Source organism: Epinephelus lanceolatus, chromosome 8 (assembly GCF_041903045.1).
Source record: "Epinephelus lanceolatus isolate andai-2023 chromosome 8, ASM4190304v1, whole genome shotgun sequence".
Lineage (NCBI taxonomy): Eukaryota > Metazoa > Chordata > Actinopteri > Perciformes > Serranidae > Epinephelus > Epinephelus lanceolatus.
This window is the reverse complement of record NC_135741.1, coordinates 29545166-29567784: the sequence shown is the minus strand read 5'-3', so window position 1 is coordinate 29567784 and position 22619 is coordinate 29545166. Positions and strand designations below refer to the sequence as shown.

The 22619-nt window shown below is 39.7% G+C and overlaps 1 protein-coding gene across 6 annotated transcripts in view; it reads left to right on the top strand.

Annotated features, from left to right (window-relative positions):
* Positions 1–22619, top strand: part of acot7 (acyl-CoA thioesterase 7) — a 162614-nt gene that overhangs the window by 117610 nt on the left and 22385 nt on the right. For all 6 annotated transcript variants that reach the window (XM_033640248.2, XM_078170154.1, XM_078170153.1 and 3 more), the window contains one exon: positions 12847–12963. In XM_033640248.2, coding sequence (XP_033496139.1) covers positions 12847–12963 — 117 coding nt within the window. The remainder of the gene's footprint in view (positions 1–12846; positions 12964–22619) is intronic.

Below are 22619 nucleotides of genomic sequence, written 5' to 3'. Positions count from 1 at the left end.
GCAAAGGGCCTGGGACATGGATTATTTATTTATATAAAGAGATTTATTTGATCATCTGTGGTCAGAGAGTCTAAAATTTGTAAAGATCACTCAGTACTGCTTATTTTTTGATTACTGAAGTGTATGGGTGTTTTTAGAAATGATTGAAAATTGAAAAATTACTCAATCATTAAAGCACTATGCCTTCTTAAAATCATATTTAGTTTAATTAGTAGAATGCGTGCACCTTCGCTAAAAAGAAACCTGTGTCAACTGCCTTCTCTTTCATTAATGCTACATTTTAGGGTACTTTCATACTTTTCACACAAGTTGAAAAACGTAGGTTCATTTACCTGGTTAGCCCGGTTAGTCTAGGCTCGTGTGAAAGCTGTCGCTCGAAACAACCAAACCAAGACTGCTTGAAAAGAGTCTGGTGCAGATTTTTGTGGTGTTAAAGCAACAAACCAACCGACATTTTATGATAGCAGCAATGTGATTTCAGCATGAAAAGCTAAGCTACTAATAAATCCATCTTATTATTAAATCCATTCAAGAAGCGATCTTACATTTGACCCGTATAAGGTCATGTATATTGCCCAGTTATGCTAATCAATTTGGTAACCATGGTAACACGTATGCATGTCAGTGCAGGTATCCCTGATTAAGAAGCTTTGAAACTGCTGTGCTTGTATCCGACCGTACTTTGTCAGTTCATTTAAAAGTGTGTGTCAGTGATCCCACAGTAATATACCCTAATCATTATTTTTTCCTCCTGTTAGTTCATAACGTGTGGTCGATTTGCAGTCTAATGATACTAATAGTGCTTTGTGACACCAAAGAACATTAATACACACAGCAGAAGTATTAAAGTAAATTTGACTTCCTCATGTGGGTCCTGATGATGCAGGATGACAGTCGCCAAAATCATCTAGTTACCTGTCAGTCTATATAACTTAATGTTTACTTCTCTTGACTTTTTCGCTTTACCTGGACCAAATGAACAGAACTACAGGTATGAGAACACCATAAGTGTCTTTTGAGGAGAATAATAATCTTGTGTTTTTTACATCTCACCTTGCCGAAGTGTACTCTGTACTCTTCGGTGTGTTTAGAAGTGCAAAAGCTCACTCTTGACAACACCCATCCATCAGTGATGCTGTCAGAGGTTTAACAGACTTGAAACTTTAAACAAGAGAGGGTAGTCAATCACTGATTTGCAATTTGGTGTCAAGTTCCTCTTTAATTCCCCCCGCAAAATATGAAGCCGTAGCTCTTCTGATCAGCCCCAACAGTCTCCACCAAACAAGGTATGGCGGCCCGTATATAAGTTGAGGTTGAAACCAGGAGGTAAAATAAGGTCCAAAGAGCAGGTTGCTGTGAGTGTACAGTAGTGACTGAAGCCAGTCCCAATGAGTGTATCAATATTTTATTGTTTCAGAGCTTCTCTCAACTGAATTTTGACAGCTAGACACTAACAGCACACTTTTAGAGAGATACATTACAACTTGGAAAAGTGATGGGGAACCCGTATAAGCCAGTAAACATGCTGATATTATCCAAACACAAAATGCAGCAGAGGTTTCAGTGATGAAATGAACATACCCGGTTAAAGACAGAACAGAAATACACCGTGTTTATTACTATTATGAAAGCCAAGTTCTACATTTCGAAAAGTAATCTGCAGGAACCGATGACCTTTACCATCACAGCCAGAGGTGCATTTTATCTGAAAGCCCTTTATCTGACAGAATTTCCATTACAGGAATCACATCTCAGTGATTTTTCCCAGGCCTGTGGTATGTGTGCAGCTTACAGTTTAACAGTAAACATGACAGCACTCGCTCACAATTTTCAGAACTTAAAGTCACACAGTAATTTGTTAAGGTGTTCAGTAAAGCCCACCACAGCTGGAATGGTAAAATAAACAAAAAAAATATATGCAGCTTATGGGACTTTCTAAGAGGATGTGGGTGGGTTGTGCGTGGCAGTAATGTTAACAGGAGCTGTTTCTATAGTAACAGCTCATTAGGAGGCAGTTTGAGCCGTGTGATACTATCCATGAATAAAGCACATGTTGGGGAGGGGATGAGAAGGACAGAGAGAGACAGGGAATTGTCAGTGTGGATAAAGGCAGAGGGCCAGAACAAGAAAGAGCGGGAAGAAATAGAGACACAACGATGGAAGTTTATAGGAAGTGGTGAGAGAACATGTGAGCGGTCACACATGCTCTGCTGTCGATATCTCTTGGTCTTACACTTTCTCGTCCTTTTATCAGTGGGTGCCCAGTCCAGCGTGCTGTGTCTGAGCTGGTTCTAATTAAAAGGGCTTGGAAGTTAGTCGGCAGAGTTGATGGCGACAAGAGCTGCAAGGAGGCTCCCCTTCATTGTTCTCATGCCTGTTGCCGATGGACAGCATTGTGCGCGAAGATTTTGGGAAAATCGTCAGAAGGAATCTAATCACAGAGGTATTCTGCCCTGTGGCAAACTGGGCTGCACTAGGGACTTGGTTACTAATTGCCCTTTTTTCCCCATTTGGAGTGAGCTGTCTTTCCTCTTCACACACACCATCTCCACCCCTACCCCCCAACCCCCCGCCCCCGCCCCTCTCCCACTCTGCCTTTCGTGTTCCCACCCTACGGCAAAGGGAGAGTCATAGTGTGCCATGTCACCCTGTGAATGTGTAACGCCAGGCCCAGGGCTGTCTTGGCCTCGCTTGTCCTCATTTGCAGTCTCACATTGAGCCTCTCTTCAACCTTTTACATTGACTGTACAAGGAGAGGGTTTCTGTTTTTGCAGGAGGTGCATTAACAGTTCCACTGATGGTGGTGATTAATAAAGACAAGCATCTTTGGTACTCAAGGACAGCACAGTCCTCCACTTGATTTGGCTTGGCATCTTTGTGACAGGTTTCTTGTGCACCCGATAAATATCCAAAATAATCTCATGATTATTTTGTGAAATAAAAACAAACCAATGCTTCTTTTGGAGTAAGAATAAATGACTGTCAGTTTTCTTAATGTAGAAGTCCATGGCATAGGTCAGCAATCTGTGAAGCATCCAAAGCACTCTGATTGTGAGTAAAAACCCTTTGTTAATTCCATAATAATAAAGGATTTTTACTTATAGAGTGTCATTAAGCAAACTGACAGTCATTGTTTTTTATTCTTACTGAACTACTTGCCCTATCTTTAAAGAGCACCTAATATTTTACTATCATCAACACCCAGTTTCTTGACCCTGTGCAGCACTCCCTTTTTTTTCACCATTATCAGCTTCCTTTGGTACTCTGCATGATGCAGTACAACCAGTGAAACGTGGGGGCAGTATATAAGGATGTAAGGTCAGGTCAACAGCATTGTGAACAAACGACAACAACAATGGGAGGGATTTTGGAAAGAAAATAATAGCTTGTTCTCAATTAACAACATTAATTATAACAACCTCCTCACTTTATATGTAATTTGTATGCCTCTGACAGCTGTGGTCTTGAGGGAATATCCTCAAATTTGGCACAAACGTCCACTTTGACTCCAGGATGAACTTATTTGTTTTTGGTGGTCAAAGGTCACTGTGACCTCATGAAACACATTTTTGGCCATAACTCAAGAATTCATACACTAATTATAACAAAATTTCACAGAAATGTCTCATAGGATGTAATAAAGTGATGACATTTTCTATCCAAAAGATCAAAGTTCAGCTTCATTGTGACATCACCGTGTTGTACAAAACACTTCTCTGGCCATCATTTAACGTCATTATGAACAGAAGGGGAGACTGAATTTGCAACTCTTATCTTGGGTGCCCACCTTGAAACTTGTATATAAATCTTCTGTGCTGCCAGGTGGAAGATGTTTGTGAAGCTTTTGCTTTTTACAATACGTAGATTCATGACAGCAACATGAATAATCGGAACATTGTCTACTATCATGGCTACAAATGAGTTTGGACAGACAACTCGATTGGTTCACAGAGGGAAACAATTGCAAGGTGGTAATTCTAGCTTAATTGTCAAGGGAGATGTTGCGACGTTAGCCAAGGATGATTTGTCCCTGATCAGCCTCCTAGTGGATGCACTGCTTAATATTCCAGACATAGCCAAAGTATGCAGGCAAGTGCTGTTTGCATCGCAGCTGCTACTTCAAGAATGTTGTTAAAAATCCTGTATATAAGAGCTTACGTAGGTAAGAGGTACCTGAAGTTGGAAGACTAGACAATTAAAAGCTTAGTTGGAATTGTAAAGGTTATGTGTGAGTAGGTGTCTTGTGCGTGCAATAAGTGGACTAGATTTATTATCAATCTAGAAAAAACTGATGGGTGGAGTTTGAAGTTAAGGCTTTACATGAAGTTTTAGAAAAAAAAGGGACCTTGCACCTACAGTCAAAAACTTCTTGCCATGATTTGGGTCTTGAGCCGAAGCTGTAAGAGGATCTGCACACTAAAATTCAGACCACAATGCACCACATCCACATTTATCCTTTATTTCCTCTTAAAGGGATAGTGCACCCAAAAATGAAAATTCAGCCATTATCTACTCACCCATATGCCGAGGGAGGCTCAGGTGAAGTTTTAGAGTCCTCACATCACCTGCGGAGATCCAAGGGGAGAGGGGGTAGCAACACAACTCCACCTAATGGAGGCTTAAGGCACTCCAGATTCAAACGTCCAAAAACATATAATTGAAATCACAAAATATCTCCATACTGCTCGTCCGTAGTGATCCAAGTGTCCGGAAGGCCCGGCATTCATGGGTGAGTAGATAATGGCTGAACTTTAATTTTTGGGTGCACTATCCTTTTAACAGCTTAATGAAATGTTAATATTCCTCTCCGAAATGAAAGAATGCTTATGAACTATTTTAGGGAACTGTTGGGGCTTTCTCCCACAAGTGTGCGATGGGGAAAAATAAGCAACTGAAATTCCAACAATTTAGATAATGAAGACCTTTAACAGTTACTGTGCATAATTGGCTCTCAGCTCTGCCATCAGAACTAACTAGCTAAACAACAGTACTTTCAAGCACCCAGACTCGCAGCTTTTAACTACTCGTTGCTACTTTTAAGACATGGGAAGTCTCTAAGGGAGTGTGGTAAAGTGAAGAACATGAGCAAACTGGGGTAATTATCCCCCCACACCCACACCCGCTCCATTTTCACAAGGCATCTGGAGAGCTGCTAACACCGGGGAGCTGGGGAACAAGACCACGGGAGCCCACTCTCACTGCTCCGCTCAGTCTCAGAAATTCACAGTCCAATCCACAAATAACCAAGTCCTCATTGCATTTCTATTCATTATTTTCTCACAAAGTTACAGAGTTTGTGTCATGTCATAAAATGATATTCTTGACTTTTCCATCTAGCCATTTAGCACATTAGCATTCACTTTATACCATAGCATGCTGAGCGGGGCTTTCTCTCCGTCCCTTGTGGTTCTTTTATTTACCCTGAATGACCTCCTGAAGATTATGTCAGTCTGATAGGAGCTCTCATGCTATTGCACAGAAACAGAATAACTATAATCTCATTCTTACCATTCAATCTTTGCAAATAGAAGATCAAATAAGATGAAATCTCAAAAATGCAGGGTCACTTTGTTTCAAGGATTAATATCGTCAGAGCTTATCAGCTGATGCATGCCAGAGCTGCTATTTTGCAGCACTGCTATGAGGCAAAGACAAAGACAATGATATCTGTGTAGAAAAGGCAACAGTGATATATTGTTTAAGGCAGCTTATCTGGCTCAGTTAGATCATCTGAATGCTGCTTTCAGATTTGATTTGTAATTGTTGCTGTCATGTTCCTTTATAGCAAATAAGACTGCACAGTTATTAATCTAATAGTAGCAATAGTACAAAAGATTATTATTTGAACAGCTTCCAGATTTGAGGGAAGATACTAATCCATGTCAGCCCTATTAGAAGTAGATGGTGGAATTCATTTGGTAGCAATAGGGAACCAGGCTTTGTTACCACGAAGAACCTTGAGATCCTCTGGCAGTAAGCAGAAATTTATGCCTATATCCTAAAACACTAGGGATGTCGTGATCAGATCTCAAAGATCAGGATTGGGGCCAATTTTTTTAACAAATCAGGATCTGAACCTTTGTTTGATTTCAGCTGTCACACAGGTGTTTACATGTGTACATTTCATATGTAGTGAATATGTTGAAACTTTATGTGGTCACAATGCTAGGGTATGTATATCTTGACTTTTTAGTTTTAAAACATGTGTTAATGTGTAGTTAGATTTAGGCACAAAAGCCACTTGGTTAGGGTTAGAAAAACATCATGTTTTAGCTTTGAATAAGCCCCATAAGCTGCAACTGAATACTACTTGCAACATGCACGGCTGGACATGTCCCGACATTTTCTTAAAAAACATCCGCTTTTGTTGTGGTGGTCTGTTGCTGTCTGGAGCTTGGCAGCCATCTTGCCGAGGAATCCGCCATCCTCTCCTCTTCCTAATGAGAAACTCAGCTCATAAACATATAATCTGACCCATAATGTAGGTATGAAACGTACAAATGTAACATATCCATGGTTTGCAGAAATTTACAATGCCAACATTTTAAACTGTCGACTGGGCTGGTTAGGAAATGTCAGGTAGGGTGCCTTTAAATTTTCTTAAAATGTTTAGATTCATTTTAGCATAGTCCAGCGTTTACATTCAGTTTCATCATCTTGTCAGGTCATGATCCATCTCCATTAAGTGTTACATGCTCAGACACGACCATTCCAGGCTTTGTATAGCAGCAGCCTGCTACACCTTGTACCCAGGGGACTTTTTCAATCTGAGGTGAGATCCCATCAATTTTCACAACATAGCGGAGATGGATAAAAAAAGAAAAAAATCGAGATGGGTTTTTGGAAAATGTTTCACAATAGACTTAAGGAAGGAACTGATATGTTTGCTTGCCCACACACACTTTAAGCCTGTCACCTTTCTGAACTGTGGCTACATCGTCAGCCTTTATCAGAGAGCATTTTTAACGGTTACCCTTCCCCGATCAACAGGGCTTTAGTTAGAGTTAAAGATGATAGAGCCTTTCATGTGATGGGAAAAAAGATCTGTCACTCTCACACTGCCTGGCCTGAGTTTAACCGCATAATCACACATCATAGTCAGAGCTTGATTCAGTTTCTCGAGCATCAAGCCATTTTCTATTTTGAAACAGTGTTGAAAATGTACCACATTTTTCTTTTGCCTCTGACAAATGTTTAGCATGGACAGAAAAAAGAAGTTTACTTTCCATATTAAACCTCTGTACATGTTAGTATTATCAGCAAAATAAAGTGGAAGTGATGCCCTGGCCCTTTGGGACAAGAGGATGTCAAAGTAATGGCATGTTTAATTCTTAATCAACTCAGCGGGCCCACTTTTACAGTGAATGCTGCATTTGGGAGCAAGCGGCACATTCTGTTTGTACTCCCACACATTTGGCTGTCATAAATAGAGCCACACAGTGCAGATGGTAGGAGCCTTTGGGAGCCAAACCAGCCATCAGCAAGCAGACTTATTGATTTTCTGTAGCCTGAGAGATACAAAAAGCAACTCAGAGGGAACAATTGGGGCAACTGGAGTGTCTAGTGAAGGGTCTGAATATCTTTAAATGAGCATACGTTCACAAACACATGCACATTACACACGCACACACACTTTCTCCAACATGACAAACAGATGCCACCCTCCTCCTCGCTTCTCTCATCTCTCTCCCACCCACTCCATACAAGATGTCCCACTTTCTGCTAGAAACCCACAAACTGTTTCCTTCGCACATGACACAAGCTGACATCGCTGTAAGTGTGGCACACACTGACAAATGCAGATGCAAATTTGTGAATTCCTCTGTGTCCACTTTGTGATGGAAATGGCTTTCAAGCCCTACTGTATCTGCAACGTTGATTTCCTGCCCACAGTGTTTTCTTGCTCTTCAAATCACTTGCAAGCTTTTAGTGCAAGAATTGGCAAAGTGCTCTGCAAATGGTTTGATGATGGATTCCTTGATGTGCTTCACATCTTAAGTGATACTTCACCCAAAATGCATCTTTTAAGTCAGTTTGAAAGGTGTCTGTAGTTAATCTCTCACAAAGAACAACTTGGATTCATTTCACTCACAATGGATTACAGTTGTGATAAGTGTTTGTGGCAGATTATAAATTATCAAACAGCTATAAGATCCAGAGCACATGTTCATGAATAAAGCTTTTAATTAGATGTAACAACCACCATTTCAACAACCAGCATGTCTTCTTCAGATGAAGGCCATGTGTTGCATGCATAATCCAGCTCTTTGCTGTCTCTCTATACCAAGGCTACTCAACTATATCTGTCAGGGGGCCACATTTTTAGAAAGCTAAGGGCCTGGGGTCCAAACATTTTATCTGAGCTATTATTGTCATTATGAATGTACACTTGACACAGCATACCACCGCATTTTCAAAATGTTTATTTCACTACATTGCAGTTTACATTAACTATTTTTTACATTTTTACAACCTCTACATGCAGTCTCTCTTGTCCTCTCTTCTGTGTAAACAGCCTTCACTTTCACTAAATGGTTGTCACATGACTATTGGTCTCAGCTAAGTCATTCATGGCTCGGCAGTTGCACTGAGGAGCGCAAAACTTTTAAATGAATAAAGTCATTTTCAAGAAATAACACTGTTAAGCTCAGATTTAGTTATTTTTCCTGACAGAATTGTTAGTCTCACAAGATGCATTTAATTACCATCAGAAATTCCAAAATCCAAAGATAATTTCTGTTTGTAAGAGTTTCTAGCTACGATAAATTACGTAATTTTGGTGATTTTTTTTTCAAAGAAAACATGCCTTTCAAACCTGCTGGCAGGTTGTCGGGTTCAGAGACAACTAGTCCAAGTGCACAGGAGCACTCTGCTGGCTCGAAGTATTTATTGTGGCAGAATGTTTTTTATTTGCACGCTTTTACTCATGTTCAGATTTCAAATTTTAGTTATTCATAAAGAGAACTGATAAGAGGCTGGAAATGGCCCACGGGCCGCCTGTTGAATTGGCCTGGTCTACACGCTCATTGGGCCTCATGCAGGAAGCGATATATAAACAAAAGTCCATATATTTGTAAATATCTGCGATTCGTTCTTATTTTGTAAGTACTTGGATTCGCCAGTGTTTTCTGTTTTGATTTTTTCCATAGGAAAGAAATTTAAAACATGATGAGAATGCGTATTGGTTTTGTAGAGGGTTAAGGTGTGGATGGGCTGGGTTAGTAAGGGCATGTAATATTACTCTTGCAGTAGTTTCTTTTTCATATTGTTATTAGCCTATTATGCCCTTTTGTGTGTTGACAATCAAACAATGACCATTTATGAACCCTGCTGTTGGGTTATTGTAATTTAATTGTTTACTCAGTAAAAATTTGATCACAAAAAAAAGATGAGAAAGGTAAGAAAAAAAACGTCTCATATCCAGTCCACAGACTGTTTATCTAACTCAAGAAAACACAAGTTTAAGGTTGAGGAACATAAAAAGAAAACACACTGCATGAATGTCATGTAAATAAATTTAGATTATTATACGTTTACTTGTGAGACTGCAGCCCCCTCCTATCCTCCTTCAGTTATCACCATGGAGCGCATGGCTTGGACAATGCAGGCTTTTTTGCTTCCATTTTCATGTCAGACCACTTTCTTTTATTTCAGTCACTGTGCGTTCTCCCTTTGCTGTGTTTTTGATTCTTCTGTAATGTCAGTACTGATGCACTGCAAAATCACACTTACTTTGTTTAACTTAATTTAACAATATATTGATTTCACTACCGCTGAAGTTCCTCTACTTCCAGCCTTTTTTGGTGGCATCTCTTCAATTCATGGGCATGTGGCAGAGTATTTGCACAAGGCACAACACCTGCCCTCATATAGTGTTTTAGGAGGTGCTACCTATACTAAAAACAATTGGCCATGCACCACCAATGTATGATTAAGTGGGACTCATCATTCAGCACACCTGGGTGAGCAGAGTTGGATGGTTAAGAACATTTGGTGCATCTGGAGTTGACTGCTCTTATTTTTTTTCTTAACAGAAAATAAAGAGAAAATAGAGGAATGTATTGTTTGCTGCATGAGGTCCAATATGTTCCAAATACTTTTTGTCAAGTTATGGCTAAACATATCGATCAAACACAATAAACAAGCCTCTAGCTCTGACACGTAAAGGTACATCAAAACATCCACAGTTTGGCAGCAGGATGTTTCATGATGCTGCTTTTCTTTAACTTTAGCCTTTTGCCCATTAATTAACTGCACTCTGTAAAAAGCTACTTACATTAAAATGTGGAAAAAACTCAGGAGGTATATACTGTTAATTCAAGCTCAAACAGTCCTGTTTTGAATTGGGCTAGCAAGCGTTAACAACTATCACGCTGTTTTGCAGGGCTGGAAAAACACAAAATGATTTAATTATTTTTCATAACGAAACTTTGACTCTGAACTTAATGTAAAGTAAGAAATATTTAATACTGTATTTGCCACAAAATTTCTTTATCTACAAAAAATTCTAAGTGTTATTTTAAAGTATACTGCTTGTCCCTTCCAAAAATTGAGCACTTCTTAGTATCTAGCATCCCAAGCTAGAGAAGAGGACAAAATAATTAATTGGTCAGTGTTCCCCAAAATGATCCATATGATTGTTCCAAAAATACCTTTTATGAGTATTTGTGACCTGCCACCTGCCACTGGTAAAGTTTAAGCAACCAAAACTACTTGGTTAGGGTAAGGAAGAGATTATCTTCATGGTTAAACCCGCAAACCAAAACATTACTCCAGTGAGACACACTGGGAGGCACGCTACAGTAAGCTAGCTTGTTGCAAATGGTTAGTAACGCCATTACCAGACCAGGAATAGAAGATGAACTAAGGTCTCTTGACAGGGTTGGGTTTGGAGCCACTTCAGTGTTGCTGTACATTATTAGGGCGATGGCGAGAGAGAGTGTTGGATATAAACACACTGAGCCAAAGCACAAGCCACCGTGCAGCTACAGACACTCATCAGAGTCTGTAACACAGTAACATAGATGAACCCTGAGCCGAAGCACAGGCCACCGCACAGCTACAGACTTACTTTAGCACCTAAGCCAGTGAAACACATAGTCTCTGGTTCCACAGCACACACACACCCCTGGAACCAGGGCACGAGAGCCACTGTGTGGCTATAGCCTCTTCTTCAGCAGCCAGTATTATCACGAAGCACACACCCACAGCTGTGAGCAGTGACTGCTGGCAGGCTGGGTAGCCGATTTGGACAGAAAGATTGAAAGGTACTTTAGTGACGGCTGTCTGGCTGGTGGTTTTATGATTGTGGTATTTAACAGACATGTTTAATCATGTATTTATTACATTGAAAGAGCCAAGAGAGCTTGTGGGACAAAGCAAACTTGCTGCAACACACGGTGGGCAATAGAAACAACACTGTTAGTATGCGCTTTAATGTCAGTAGTAATGTCGTTTTTATTTAATAGGTAGGGGTTATGCTAATGATGGCTCCAGTACGTCATTGAGCATGCTTGTTGAAAAAATCCTGGACACAGAAGACACGAAATCATTTGCCCGGATTTTAACAAGCCAAATTATGTTAGTTTTCATACATTTAAAAATGGTAAAATCAAGGAACTTAATCTGGCATTTCTAGTTTTTGCTGTATTGAAAACGTACCGAGGCGTGACAGCACTGTGTTATATTGAACAGAACCGTGAATTTTTTTAGCTGTCTTTAGTCACAACTGCGAGAGGTTACTTAAAGAAATACTGACAAAGGTCATTTTAAACATAATAAACATAATAAATAACTGGACTATTCTGCATGTTTATTGTATGTTAACAGTGGACCAACAGGACCAGCAGTTTAGACTAATTTAAAGAAATGAACTAAAATTATTGACATTAACATGAACGTAACCCAGATAATAGGCGGCTTATTGAACATTAATAACATTTGTCAGCTGAATGTCAGCTAGCTGAAAGTCTGTTGAAACACTTCTTGTTGGCAGTCAGCACACACACCATCAACAGTGGACTAATGAGTCTAGATGAAAAGCTAATGTTGAGGAAATGGCAAGGAGACTCATTTATAATTTAGCTTCAGGTGGATAATTTTCTAATTGCATCAGGAAACCCATTAGCTTTTACATCAGACAATCTCATCTCAGAGAAATGGTGTCTCAAACACAAGCGAGAATCCTCAATGACTGCATTTACCCTAAATGGCCTGTTGGATTTAAAGAGAGGACAAGTGCGATGATTCACCGGTGATAAGTTCCTGTTTGAATGTTGGAAGTTGCAGTAGTGCACAATCATAGTTTAAGCACAGTGTTTGGTCTTGAACTTGGAAACAGCAAAAATCTCAACTCAAAGGCCCCTTACTATCTACTATCTGGGGCTTTCAACTGTAATATTATTTATAGCATTAAATACAGCTCATTTTCATCTATAGTCCCCCAACTGATTGGGTTCCCTCAGTGTCATGGACCTGTATTTTCATGGAAATGTTCAGGTTTTTCACTAATAATTTGATAACTGTTGATATAATAAAGTTTTACTGAGAAGGGGAGAGAAACTTTCATTGAAACAGTTCTTCCTATAATAGGGCTTCTTTTGCAGTTATCAGTAAAACAAATCAATTAAAATACCACAGGTTATTTTTTTATTTATGTAGTTAATGTACAGGACAGACTTTGGGTCAATTTAATATGTTTATAAGTAATCACAGAAATGTTACTTGTTTTGTACAGTGGTGAGACTCTGTGAAATCAAAGAGCACAGAAGAAAATATTGATTAATCTTCCACCATGGATCCACTGTTTATCTTACAAAGGTCAAACTGTTTGTTTGTCTGGAACAGGTGTGACCATGAAGCTGATGGATGAGGTCGCCGGCATTGTAGCGGCTCGGCACTGCAACACCAACATTGTCACTGCCTCTGTGGATGCAATCAACTTCCATCGCAAGATCCACAAAGGTGAGGATGACACCAAGAATAAACTCAGAGTGTTAAGTCAGTGATACATGAAAATATCCAGAAGTTAAGACTTGGGCAGTATCACAGTGTTATGGTACACTGGGATGTGTTCATTTGTATGGTTTCGTTTGATATATCATTTTAAGCACTGCACACCACTGCTGTCATATAGTGTATACCCTGGTGGAATTCTAAGAAAGGTATTAAAAAAACATACACCACCCCAGCCTAATATGTACAGTACCTCTCCACAGCATGCACTGCTGTGCTGGCAATGGGCTGCAGGAAGTTTCATGATGCTGCTTTTCTTAAACTTTTTCCTCTCGCTCATTAATGAACTGCACTGTCTAAAAAGCAAATTATATTATAATATGGAGTCCAGTGTGGAGTCTAATCCAGAGTCTATAAATTCAGCTTTAGACAGTGTTGTTTTAAATTGGACTAGCCAACTGTCACACTGTTGCTAATCAAGGCCAGTGGTGTTTTGTAAGGCGGCTGCTATATCTGGAAAAACACACCATTGTTATGATTTAACAATTTTCCATTACCAAGCTCTGTCTTTGAACTGCTCACTGTTTAAAGTGAGAAATCATTTGTACTCTGTTTGCCACAATGCTCCTCAGTCTGTGAGGACTCTAAGCCTCTTATGTTAAAGTTCATTCAAGGATTTTAACATCACCATTATCCACTTAGCCTCTGACATCTTAATGGGAAAAAGAGTGTCCACTCACGAAAGTGGAAGCATGTATTCTTGCTTTTTCATTCCGAAAATTGAACACTGGGTTAAAGGTTTTATTGGCAGCACAGTTTGGACAATCCAAAGTGCTCGTCAGGACGGTTAGGAGCACAGATAAAGAACATAAATGTGAAAAGGAACAAACATGTCCTCCCACAGATACAAACCCACAGACAAACAAGATCAGAACAAGAAGAGTGTAGACATTTTGTGCATGTTTCTCAAAGCTGGAGTAGACTTGGGAAGACCCACTATAAATAAGCTATACACTCCTTTCTCATTGCCAGTAGACTAGAGGCGTTTGTTGTCACAGACAGGTCAAAAAACAGGTTAGCAAATAGCAGAAAGCAGCTTGGAGGCCAGTGAAAATGTTAATATTTTACTGCTGAATTGCACACAACAGAAAAAGTTTTGATGAATATGCCTTGAGTAAGTTAGACTGAAATGGTTTTAAAATAAAGATATATATGATAATGATATTAAATACTGTCACCGAGAGGAGATTTTAAAGGGCAAACATTATTTTGACAGTGAGATTGTGGACTAAAAAACTTCATTAATTCAATTCAATCAATCAATCAATTTTATTTATAAAGCCCAATATCACAAATCACAATTTGCCTCACAGGGCTTTACAGCATACGACATCCCTCTGTCCTTATGACCCTTGCAGCGGATAAGGAAAAACTCCCCAAAAAAACCCCTTTAACGGGGAAAAAAACGGTAGAAACCTCAGGAAGAGCAACTGAGGATGGAATTCTAAAAATATTGTTACTACAGTTTTCTCATTCGTCTTGTTCATCAGTCTTTTTATGGAATCTAAATATGTCAAAAGTGACTGAAAGCAGCCTCTTCAAAGTGGTGTACAATAGTGTGTTACATTTATGGTTTTCAGTCTTTCTCGGCTCAGTGTCTGTTTCATCTGTTCATGTGCTGGAGATGATGTGATCCAGACATCCAGTGCTAACATTCAGATGTTATGATTATGTCAGGATATGATGTTAACAATGGACCAGCTAAGTCTTTCCTCAGTGTTGAATTATGAAGTGGAAAGAACATTTTATACTTCACAGCTCAGCAAAAGTATACCAGGTCAGCTGTAGGTTTATGCCATTTACAGTACATGTATTTTCAAATACAGGTAACTTTATTCAAGCAGGATAATTCACTCAACCCAAAAGTGGGTTTTCAAGGAGGCCTGAGTGAAGAATGAGTGGCTGCGAAGGATGTGAGGGAGGGGGTGTTTAAAACATTTACAACACACCTTTCTGGGTTTCAGGACCAGACAGCTGAACAGTACAGATTGGTTGAGATCCATGTCCACAGCTTTTCAGCTGCTTCTAGTCGCTCCAGTTGCTGCCTCCGTCTGTCCTCTGAGTTTAGGTGGTGGTGACATGATTTCCCCTGGCTTCCACAGTGACTTAGGTGTTATGTCACCAGTAGATTTCCCATTTTGCTGAAGGTGGTCAGACAAAAACCACAGGAGATGGGCTTAGGAAAAGAAGGGTCAAGGATCAAAACAAAAAAAGACACCCAAACCGACTGGCATTGTAGGCTGCACCTGATCACGTGTTTTTATTTTCATTATTTAGCCAGCTAAATGTAGATGTTATGACATCACTTTGAACTATTTTCAGCACATCTGTAGTCAAGGTTAAAGTCAAACATGTTAAAGGATCCAAATGAGAAACATCAGGCTTCATTGTGTTTCAGTTCAGTCTCTCACAGTTAAAGAGCAGAAAGATCTGTTTCATCATTTGGCACTAACATTTAACAATCACACACGGAGGAATGAATTAAAGCAGCTAGAATGTTAAAAAAAAATTGTCCACTAACAGCAGCAGTTTTAATGTTATCATGAGCCTAATAAAAGATTAATTATTTGGTCCAGTATCAGGTCTTTTAGGCAGGAGTCTCTCACAGGGCGGGCACTGCCACATTACCTACTATACCAGTTGGATATTTGAGACTACAGATGTCAAAGTTAAGGGCATATGGTTTGGTTGGGGTTTGCCAATGCCAGCTAAGACAGTATGACCAACCTGGGAAGCCACAGTCAGGGCAAAAAACCCAAATCATATGATTTCTCCATTGATATGTAAAAGCCATCTGGATTCAAGGAGACCAGGCAGACTAATGATTCGAGGCACTGTAAGAAAAACCGCAGAAAGGCAAAGGCAGATTGTTTTAAAGCACAATTTAAATGCTTTCAAAAATAATAAATATGAAATAAGATTTCAGAAATCAACTTAAGAGCAGTCAATCGAAATTATATAAATATATACAGTACAGGCCAAAAGTTTGGACACACCTCATTCAATGCGTTTTCTTTATTTTCATGACTATTTACATTGTAGATTCTCACTGAAGGCATCAAAACTATGAATGAACACATGTGGAGTTATGTACTTAACAAAAAAAGGTGAAATAACTGAAAACATGTTTTATATTCTAGTTTCTTCAAAATAGCCACCCTTTGCTCTGATTACTGCTTTGCACACTCTTGGCATTCTCTCCATGAGCTTCAAGAGGTAGTCACCTGAAATGGTTTTCCAACAGTCTTGAAGGAGTTCCCAGAGGTGTTTAGCACTTGTTGGCCCCTTTGCCTTCACTCTGCGGTCCAGCTCACCCCAAACCATCTGGATTGGGTTCAGGTCCGGTGACTGTGGAGGCCAGGTCATCTGCCGCAGCACTCCATCACTCTCCTTCTTGGTCAAATAGCCCTTACACAGCCTGGAGGTGTGTTTGGGGTCATTGTCCTGTTGAAAAATAAATGATCGTCCAACTAAACGCAAACCGGATGGGATGGCATGTCGCTGCAGGATGCTGTGGTAGCCATGCTGGTTCAGTGTGCCTTCAATTTTGAATAAATCCCCAACAGTGTCACCAGCAAAACACCCCCACACCATCACACCTCCTCCTCCATGCTTCACAGTGGGAACCAGGCATGTGGAATCCATCCGTTCACCTTTTCTGCGTCTCACAAACACACGGCAGTTGGAACCAAAGATCTCAAATTTGGACTCATCAGACCAAAGCACAGATTTCCACTGGTCTAATGTCCATTCCTTGTGTTTCTTGGCCCAAACAAATCTCTTCTGCTTGTTGCCTCTCCTTAGCAGTGGTTTCCTAGCAGCTATTTGACCATGAAGGCCTGATTGGCGCAGTCTCCTCTTAACAGTTGTTCTAGAGATGGGTCTGCTGCTAGAACTCTGTGTGGCATTCATCTGGTCTCTGATCTGAGCTGCTGTTAACTTGCGATTTCTGAGGCTGGTGACTCGGATGAACTTATCCTCAGAAGCAGAGGTGACTCTTGGTCTTCCTTTCCTGGGTCGGTCCTCATGTGTGCCAGTTTCGTTGTAGCGCTTGATGGTTTTTGCGACTCCACTTGGGGACACATTTAAAGTTTTTGCAATTTTCCGGACTGACTGACCTTCATTTCTTAAAGTAATGGTGGCCACTCATTTTTCTTTAGTTAGCTGATTGGTTCTTGCCATAATATGAATTTTAACAGTTGTCCAATAGGGCTGTCGGCTGTGTATTAACCTGACTTCTGCACAACACAACTGATGGTCCCAACCCCATTGATAAAGCAAGAAATTCCACTAATTAACCCTGATAAGGCACACCTGTGAAGTGGAAACCATTTCAGGTGACTACCTCTTGAAGCTCATCGAGAGAATGCCAAGAGTGTGCAAAGCAGTAATCAGAGCAAAGGGTGGCTATTTTGAAGAAACTAGAATATAAAACATGTTTTCAGTTATTTCACCTTTTTTTGTTAAGTACATAACTCCACATGTGTTCATTCATAGTTTTGATTCCTTCAGTGAGAATCTACAATGTAAATAGTCATGAAAATCAAGAAAACGCATTGAATGAGAAGGTGTGTCCAAACTTTTGGCCTGTACTGTAATTTAGCTATATATTATGGTGTTGGGTGGCCCGCTGACCAGTAAATGAAAATGGATTATTTATTTTTTTCTACTTTGAATGTTAATAAGGTGCTATGGTGCATTAAAAGCATCAAATAGAGCTTGATAAATCAAATTATATAAATTATAAATTTAATGGAATAAATGGAATCCTATCACTTTGCAAAAGTGGCCACAGGCAAAGCAAGAGCAAGTTGAGTTTCCTTGGTCTAAAGCATATGCCATACAAACTGAAGCTAGAGGAACACACACCAGCAGAGACATGACAAAAATGAAAAAAAGAAAAGAACATTAAATACAGCGAAATGGGAAGTTAAGATCCAGGACATTAAACAGACAGAGGTCTGTTGCTGAACATGGCTTATGTGGAGGATGCTTGGAGGATTTGTTTATACATTTCAGGAGGTCCTGCTGTGTCTAGCCTGAAAAGTGCACTCAACTAATTTCACAGATTTACAGTGTTGTGGGTCCAGCAGCAGAAATATCCCTATAGAGCAGGGCATGTTCACAATGTAAACAATTATCATTAAAAAAAACACAGAAGACCTGAATTTAAACAACATAAAAGTGTTTGAGAGAGAATGAAGCAACTTAAAGTGTCTTCATTTGCAGGGTCAGAAATCAATAAAGATCCCAGATAAAGGGATTGGTTTACCACCACGATCTATATTTTATCTGCCATGCTGTGTGACAAAGCTGCACAATATATTTTTTTATAAACTTGATTCAGTGAGAGTAAAACAACCTTTGGTTTGACGCATTATCAACGCAAAAGCAGAACAAATCCAAAATGTCCTTGATTCAGGGCCATTTGAACAGAAAAAGTAAACAGATGATTGTGGAGCAAATCGTTGAATGTGATGTGATTGAAAGGTCAGTGTGAAGCATCACGTTGTGGCTCTATGCCAGCAGTAATACTTAGAAAAGTTAATTGAGGTTAATTGATTGATTGATTAATTAAGTGACACATTTAAAAACACTTTAGAAAGTCATTACATTTCCATTTAAGACTATCATTAAAAATTATCTAATGAGCATTAAATTAAGCAAGTATTATTTAATGATTGTGTTGTATTTCTTTTCATTCCATTTACTTGTGTGTCCTATCACATTCTATCTTACACCTCATTTGTCACTTAATTTACAGTGAAGACAGCGAAGGTTTTCCTGGATTGTGTCTTTTGTGTTGTATATGATTATCTTGCCTGCAGCACTTTTGTTTTGCGTGTTTTGAGATGAAATGCTCGACTAAACGTAGCCAAAAGAGCCACGGCTGTGTGAGATCTAAAGCATCAATGTCACACTGAAATGACATCTATGTTGAGTGGATTGATTTTCCTTTGCAAAGAAGTGTGAATAGTTAACCTGAGTGTCTTAACTGCAGCCCGAGTGGAGCTGAGACACTACGTTGAGTCTTTTAAACATTAGAAAATGGCTGCACTCATGTCACAGCTTGTGAGTCACTTGTTTCTTTCTGTTTTTTTTCTTGTTCCACGCCTACACAGAAAAGCGTTTCATTTTCCAACCTAACCACAGACTTTGCAAAAAGTAAAACAAACTGCAGTGTCACTCTGAACAATAATGTGTATTATTTGGCACTGAGAAAATAAGGTGGTGAGGTGCTGGCCATTGATGTATCACATGAGTGATCAGTCAGTGTGCTTCTCCCATCATCCATTACAGCAAAATGCCCAGAGGTACAAAGAATGAGAAGAAAGGCATAAAACTTCAAAAGGTGAATGTTGAATTAAAGGAGATTTCAGGGTGAGAGAAGAGAGTGCTAAAGGTGAGAGAGATAGTGTGAGAGACAGAAATAAAGGGAATGGTGTTGCATAATAAATACTCACAATGAGGCTCTTGTTCATCGACTTTAAATTAATTTAATTGGTCCTGCATGCTTTTTACAATCTGTGCTTTTCTTGTGCATTACAGACAGGAGACTTTAAAGGGATAGTTTGGATTTTTTAAAGTGGGGTTGTATGAGGTACTTAGAGTACAACCTACAGTAGATGGTAGTTGGCACGCCCCAGATTGAAAGGCAAGGAAGGAAGCTAATGGAAGCTAAGCGATGCACTGCTGTGGACATGGGCAGCAGCAAAATGTATTTTAGCCACCCAAAACAGTCTCTCAGTTTAAGTTTATTTACATCCACTAAAAGTGCTTGTTTTGCCACAAATGAGCTCAGATTATTTTTTTTATAAATGTCTGACAACATTATGGAAAGGATCCTTACAGAGGTCAAACTTTTTGTTAAAGAGTAAGATCCTTTTTGTTTATCTAGAAACTACCCAGAAATCACTATAACCCACCAGACTCCATTTAAAAATAAACTTTAATATTAGCATGTATAGAGCCTGATTATTTCAGTCCCTCCAGGATGTTGTGATGTTGCTATTGCAACAGTTAATGCAATTCAGCCAATCCCCATGAATTCTGTGCGACCTTGCAATTTTGTCCAATCACAGCAACTGTACCTCAAATTTGACTGTTTAAAATGGGTAAAATCTCATTTTATTGTAGAGCTGTTTACAGAATTTTAGTTGGCTCTCTCCTCTGTCAGTTTATCGCGAGACTCCTGTTGTGGGACCAGAGCTCTGTGCCTGGGACAGAGCCTTACACTCACAGTGACATGGCTAACTGTTAGCATCACATGGCTAACATTACCTAATGGTTATCAACAGGTTTAACAACAGAGTCCAGCCGTTTTGGTGTCCGTGTGAGATTAACATCTCAGCGTTAGATGTTAACTGCTGCTGCAGGGCTTTGGCCCAAGTGGCAAAATATAACAGTATGGGATGACATCATGTTGTACTGTGTTAGCTGTTGGTAACTGGGCAGAGAGAGCAGGAGTCCAGTGGGTTTGGCTACAGCAATTTTGGTGCCATTTCTGGTTGAACAAAAGGATCTTACTCTTTACCAGAAAGCTCTGTCTCTATAGGGACCCTTTCCATAATGTTGCAGGCATTCTGAGCATGTCAGTGGCAAAAACAAGCACTTTTAGTAGATGTAAATTAAGGTTGCAAACCTTCCTTTTGTGGTCATATTGCAGTCTGTATCATGGCTGCCAGTATACAGATCTATCAGGCACTATACAGATCTTGCACAGTGAAAACGGAGGCCGAAAAACTGAGATCAAATCGTAAAACTGGGCAGCGCTGGTCAAATATAAACCAAGATTCTGTTACTGCCTGTTTCTTGCTTCAGATGTTTTCAGCAAAATGTTTTAGTTTACTGTTAAACTGTAATACCAGATAATTTCTTGCCAGCCAGCCACCATTGTTTCAACCAGATGCATTTATATTATGTCACCCACCAGCAGGAGCATTTATTGGTGTGTTGTGGCGCTGTGCCTTCTGGTAGTGGTAGATTTTCTCCCTCAAGAGCAAAAGCTATCTTTTCTCTGTTTTCTCTGATACTGTAGCTCCGTCTTCATAGCCACCAGACTACTTTGTCAAAAAACAGTCATTTTACCTTACACAACAGGAGAGTTGCTGGTCTACCACCGCCTGATTGGTTATTGTGTGACATTGGTGAATCTGAACAAAGCCTTTAAAAGCCAAAGTCAGACAATAACACAAACAAACTTATCAAGGCAGCGGTAGACCAGCAGCTTCGGTGTTCTGTTCCCACAGCTCAACTTCAAATAACACAAACAGTCCCTTTAAATCAAATAGTCCCTCGGTGTGGAGTAAAGGTACAGTACAGTGTGTGTCTGAATATGACACACTTTCTTTGATTCCCAGCAACAAAAGAAACAATCTCGTCTGCCTAATGTGTTTCTGGAGAAGTTGTCAGAAGTGAGAGTTGTTATTTCACCTGCATTGCCTCGTTCCCTTCTTTTGTCATCTTCTCCAGCCACTTGTTAATGCAAAAAATGCAATTTCCAGGAAGCTCACTGTGAATAGAGGAAAATGTAAATGCCAAAAGAGATACCATTCTGAGTAGATTTCTTTTTGTTTTCACAACCTGAGAAATGTATTCAATTTGGTCCAATTGCAGTTCAAATATAACAGAAAAACCCTAACTCTACTCGGGAAGGCTGATGCTAAAATAGCAAATCTATGGCTCAAAGGCATTACAACCCCAGCTTAGTGTGTACAACATGAGGCCCTGGCATGGACTCTCCTCGCAGCAGATTAGCTGTATCAAACAGCTCCTCAGAGATGGGACTCTGCCAGATTTTCAGGTTGGCTGACCTTCAACGTTGCACAAATCCAAGATCTACTTTCTGCATAAATCAATTATTAATCATGAAGGTCTTTTAAATAAATCACCCAGTCTCATCAACTCATTTTTTTGTCTCATCTCATTGAGCAGAGCACACATCACTGAGCCTAATACATCTGTGCCAGAGATGGTTCACCTGAATGAGACTGGACTCACTCCAGGCAGTAACATGTAAAAACACTCAACAACAAGGGAGAGAACTTTCAGTGTATGTACTGTGTTAGCATGCTGCGGTTACTTTACTGTACCTCATCCTGACTCCTTACACAATCATTTAATCACCATTTCACAGTTCCTCACTCAGTGGGATTTTCATTATCACCTTGATATCATTTCTCAAATCTCCTAGCATGTAAGATCTCTGATAATGGTGATGTAATTTCTTAACACCTTTTAGACAGAGGAGTGAGAATAAGGTTAGTAATCATTGTCTAATCATGCAATGAAAATGTAATTTAGAGCTGTCATAAAACTGCCTGGATGTCAGCCCCAAAGTCATGTCCTTGGGCAATATCAAATTTAACTTTATATTGCTAAAACAAATTACAAACGTTCAGGGGGACTTGTTCCCGCTTGTAAACTGGCTGAACACTGGCAGTGACATCATGGAAAATATGGTCATCACTGTTGAAGCTGAAAAAAAACTGCAAAGCCAAGGTGTTGGTATAAGAATAGGATACTAGACTCCAACATGGCACCTGTTTATAGTGATTAAAGTTGGTCACTCGGCGCATAATTCCTTCCATTTTCTCTTCTCCTAG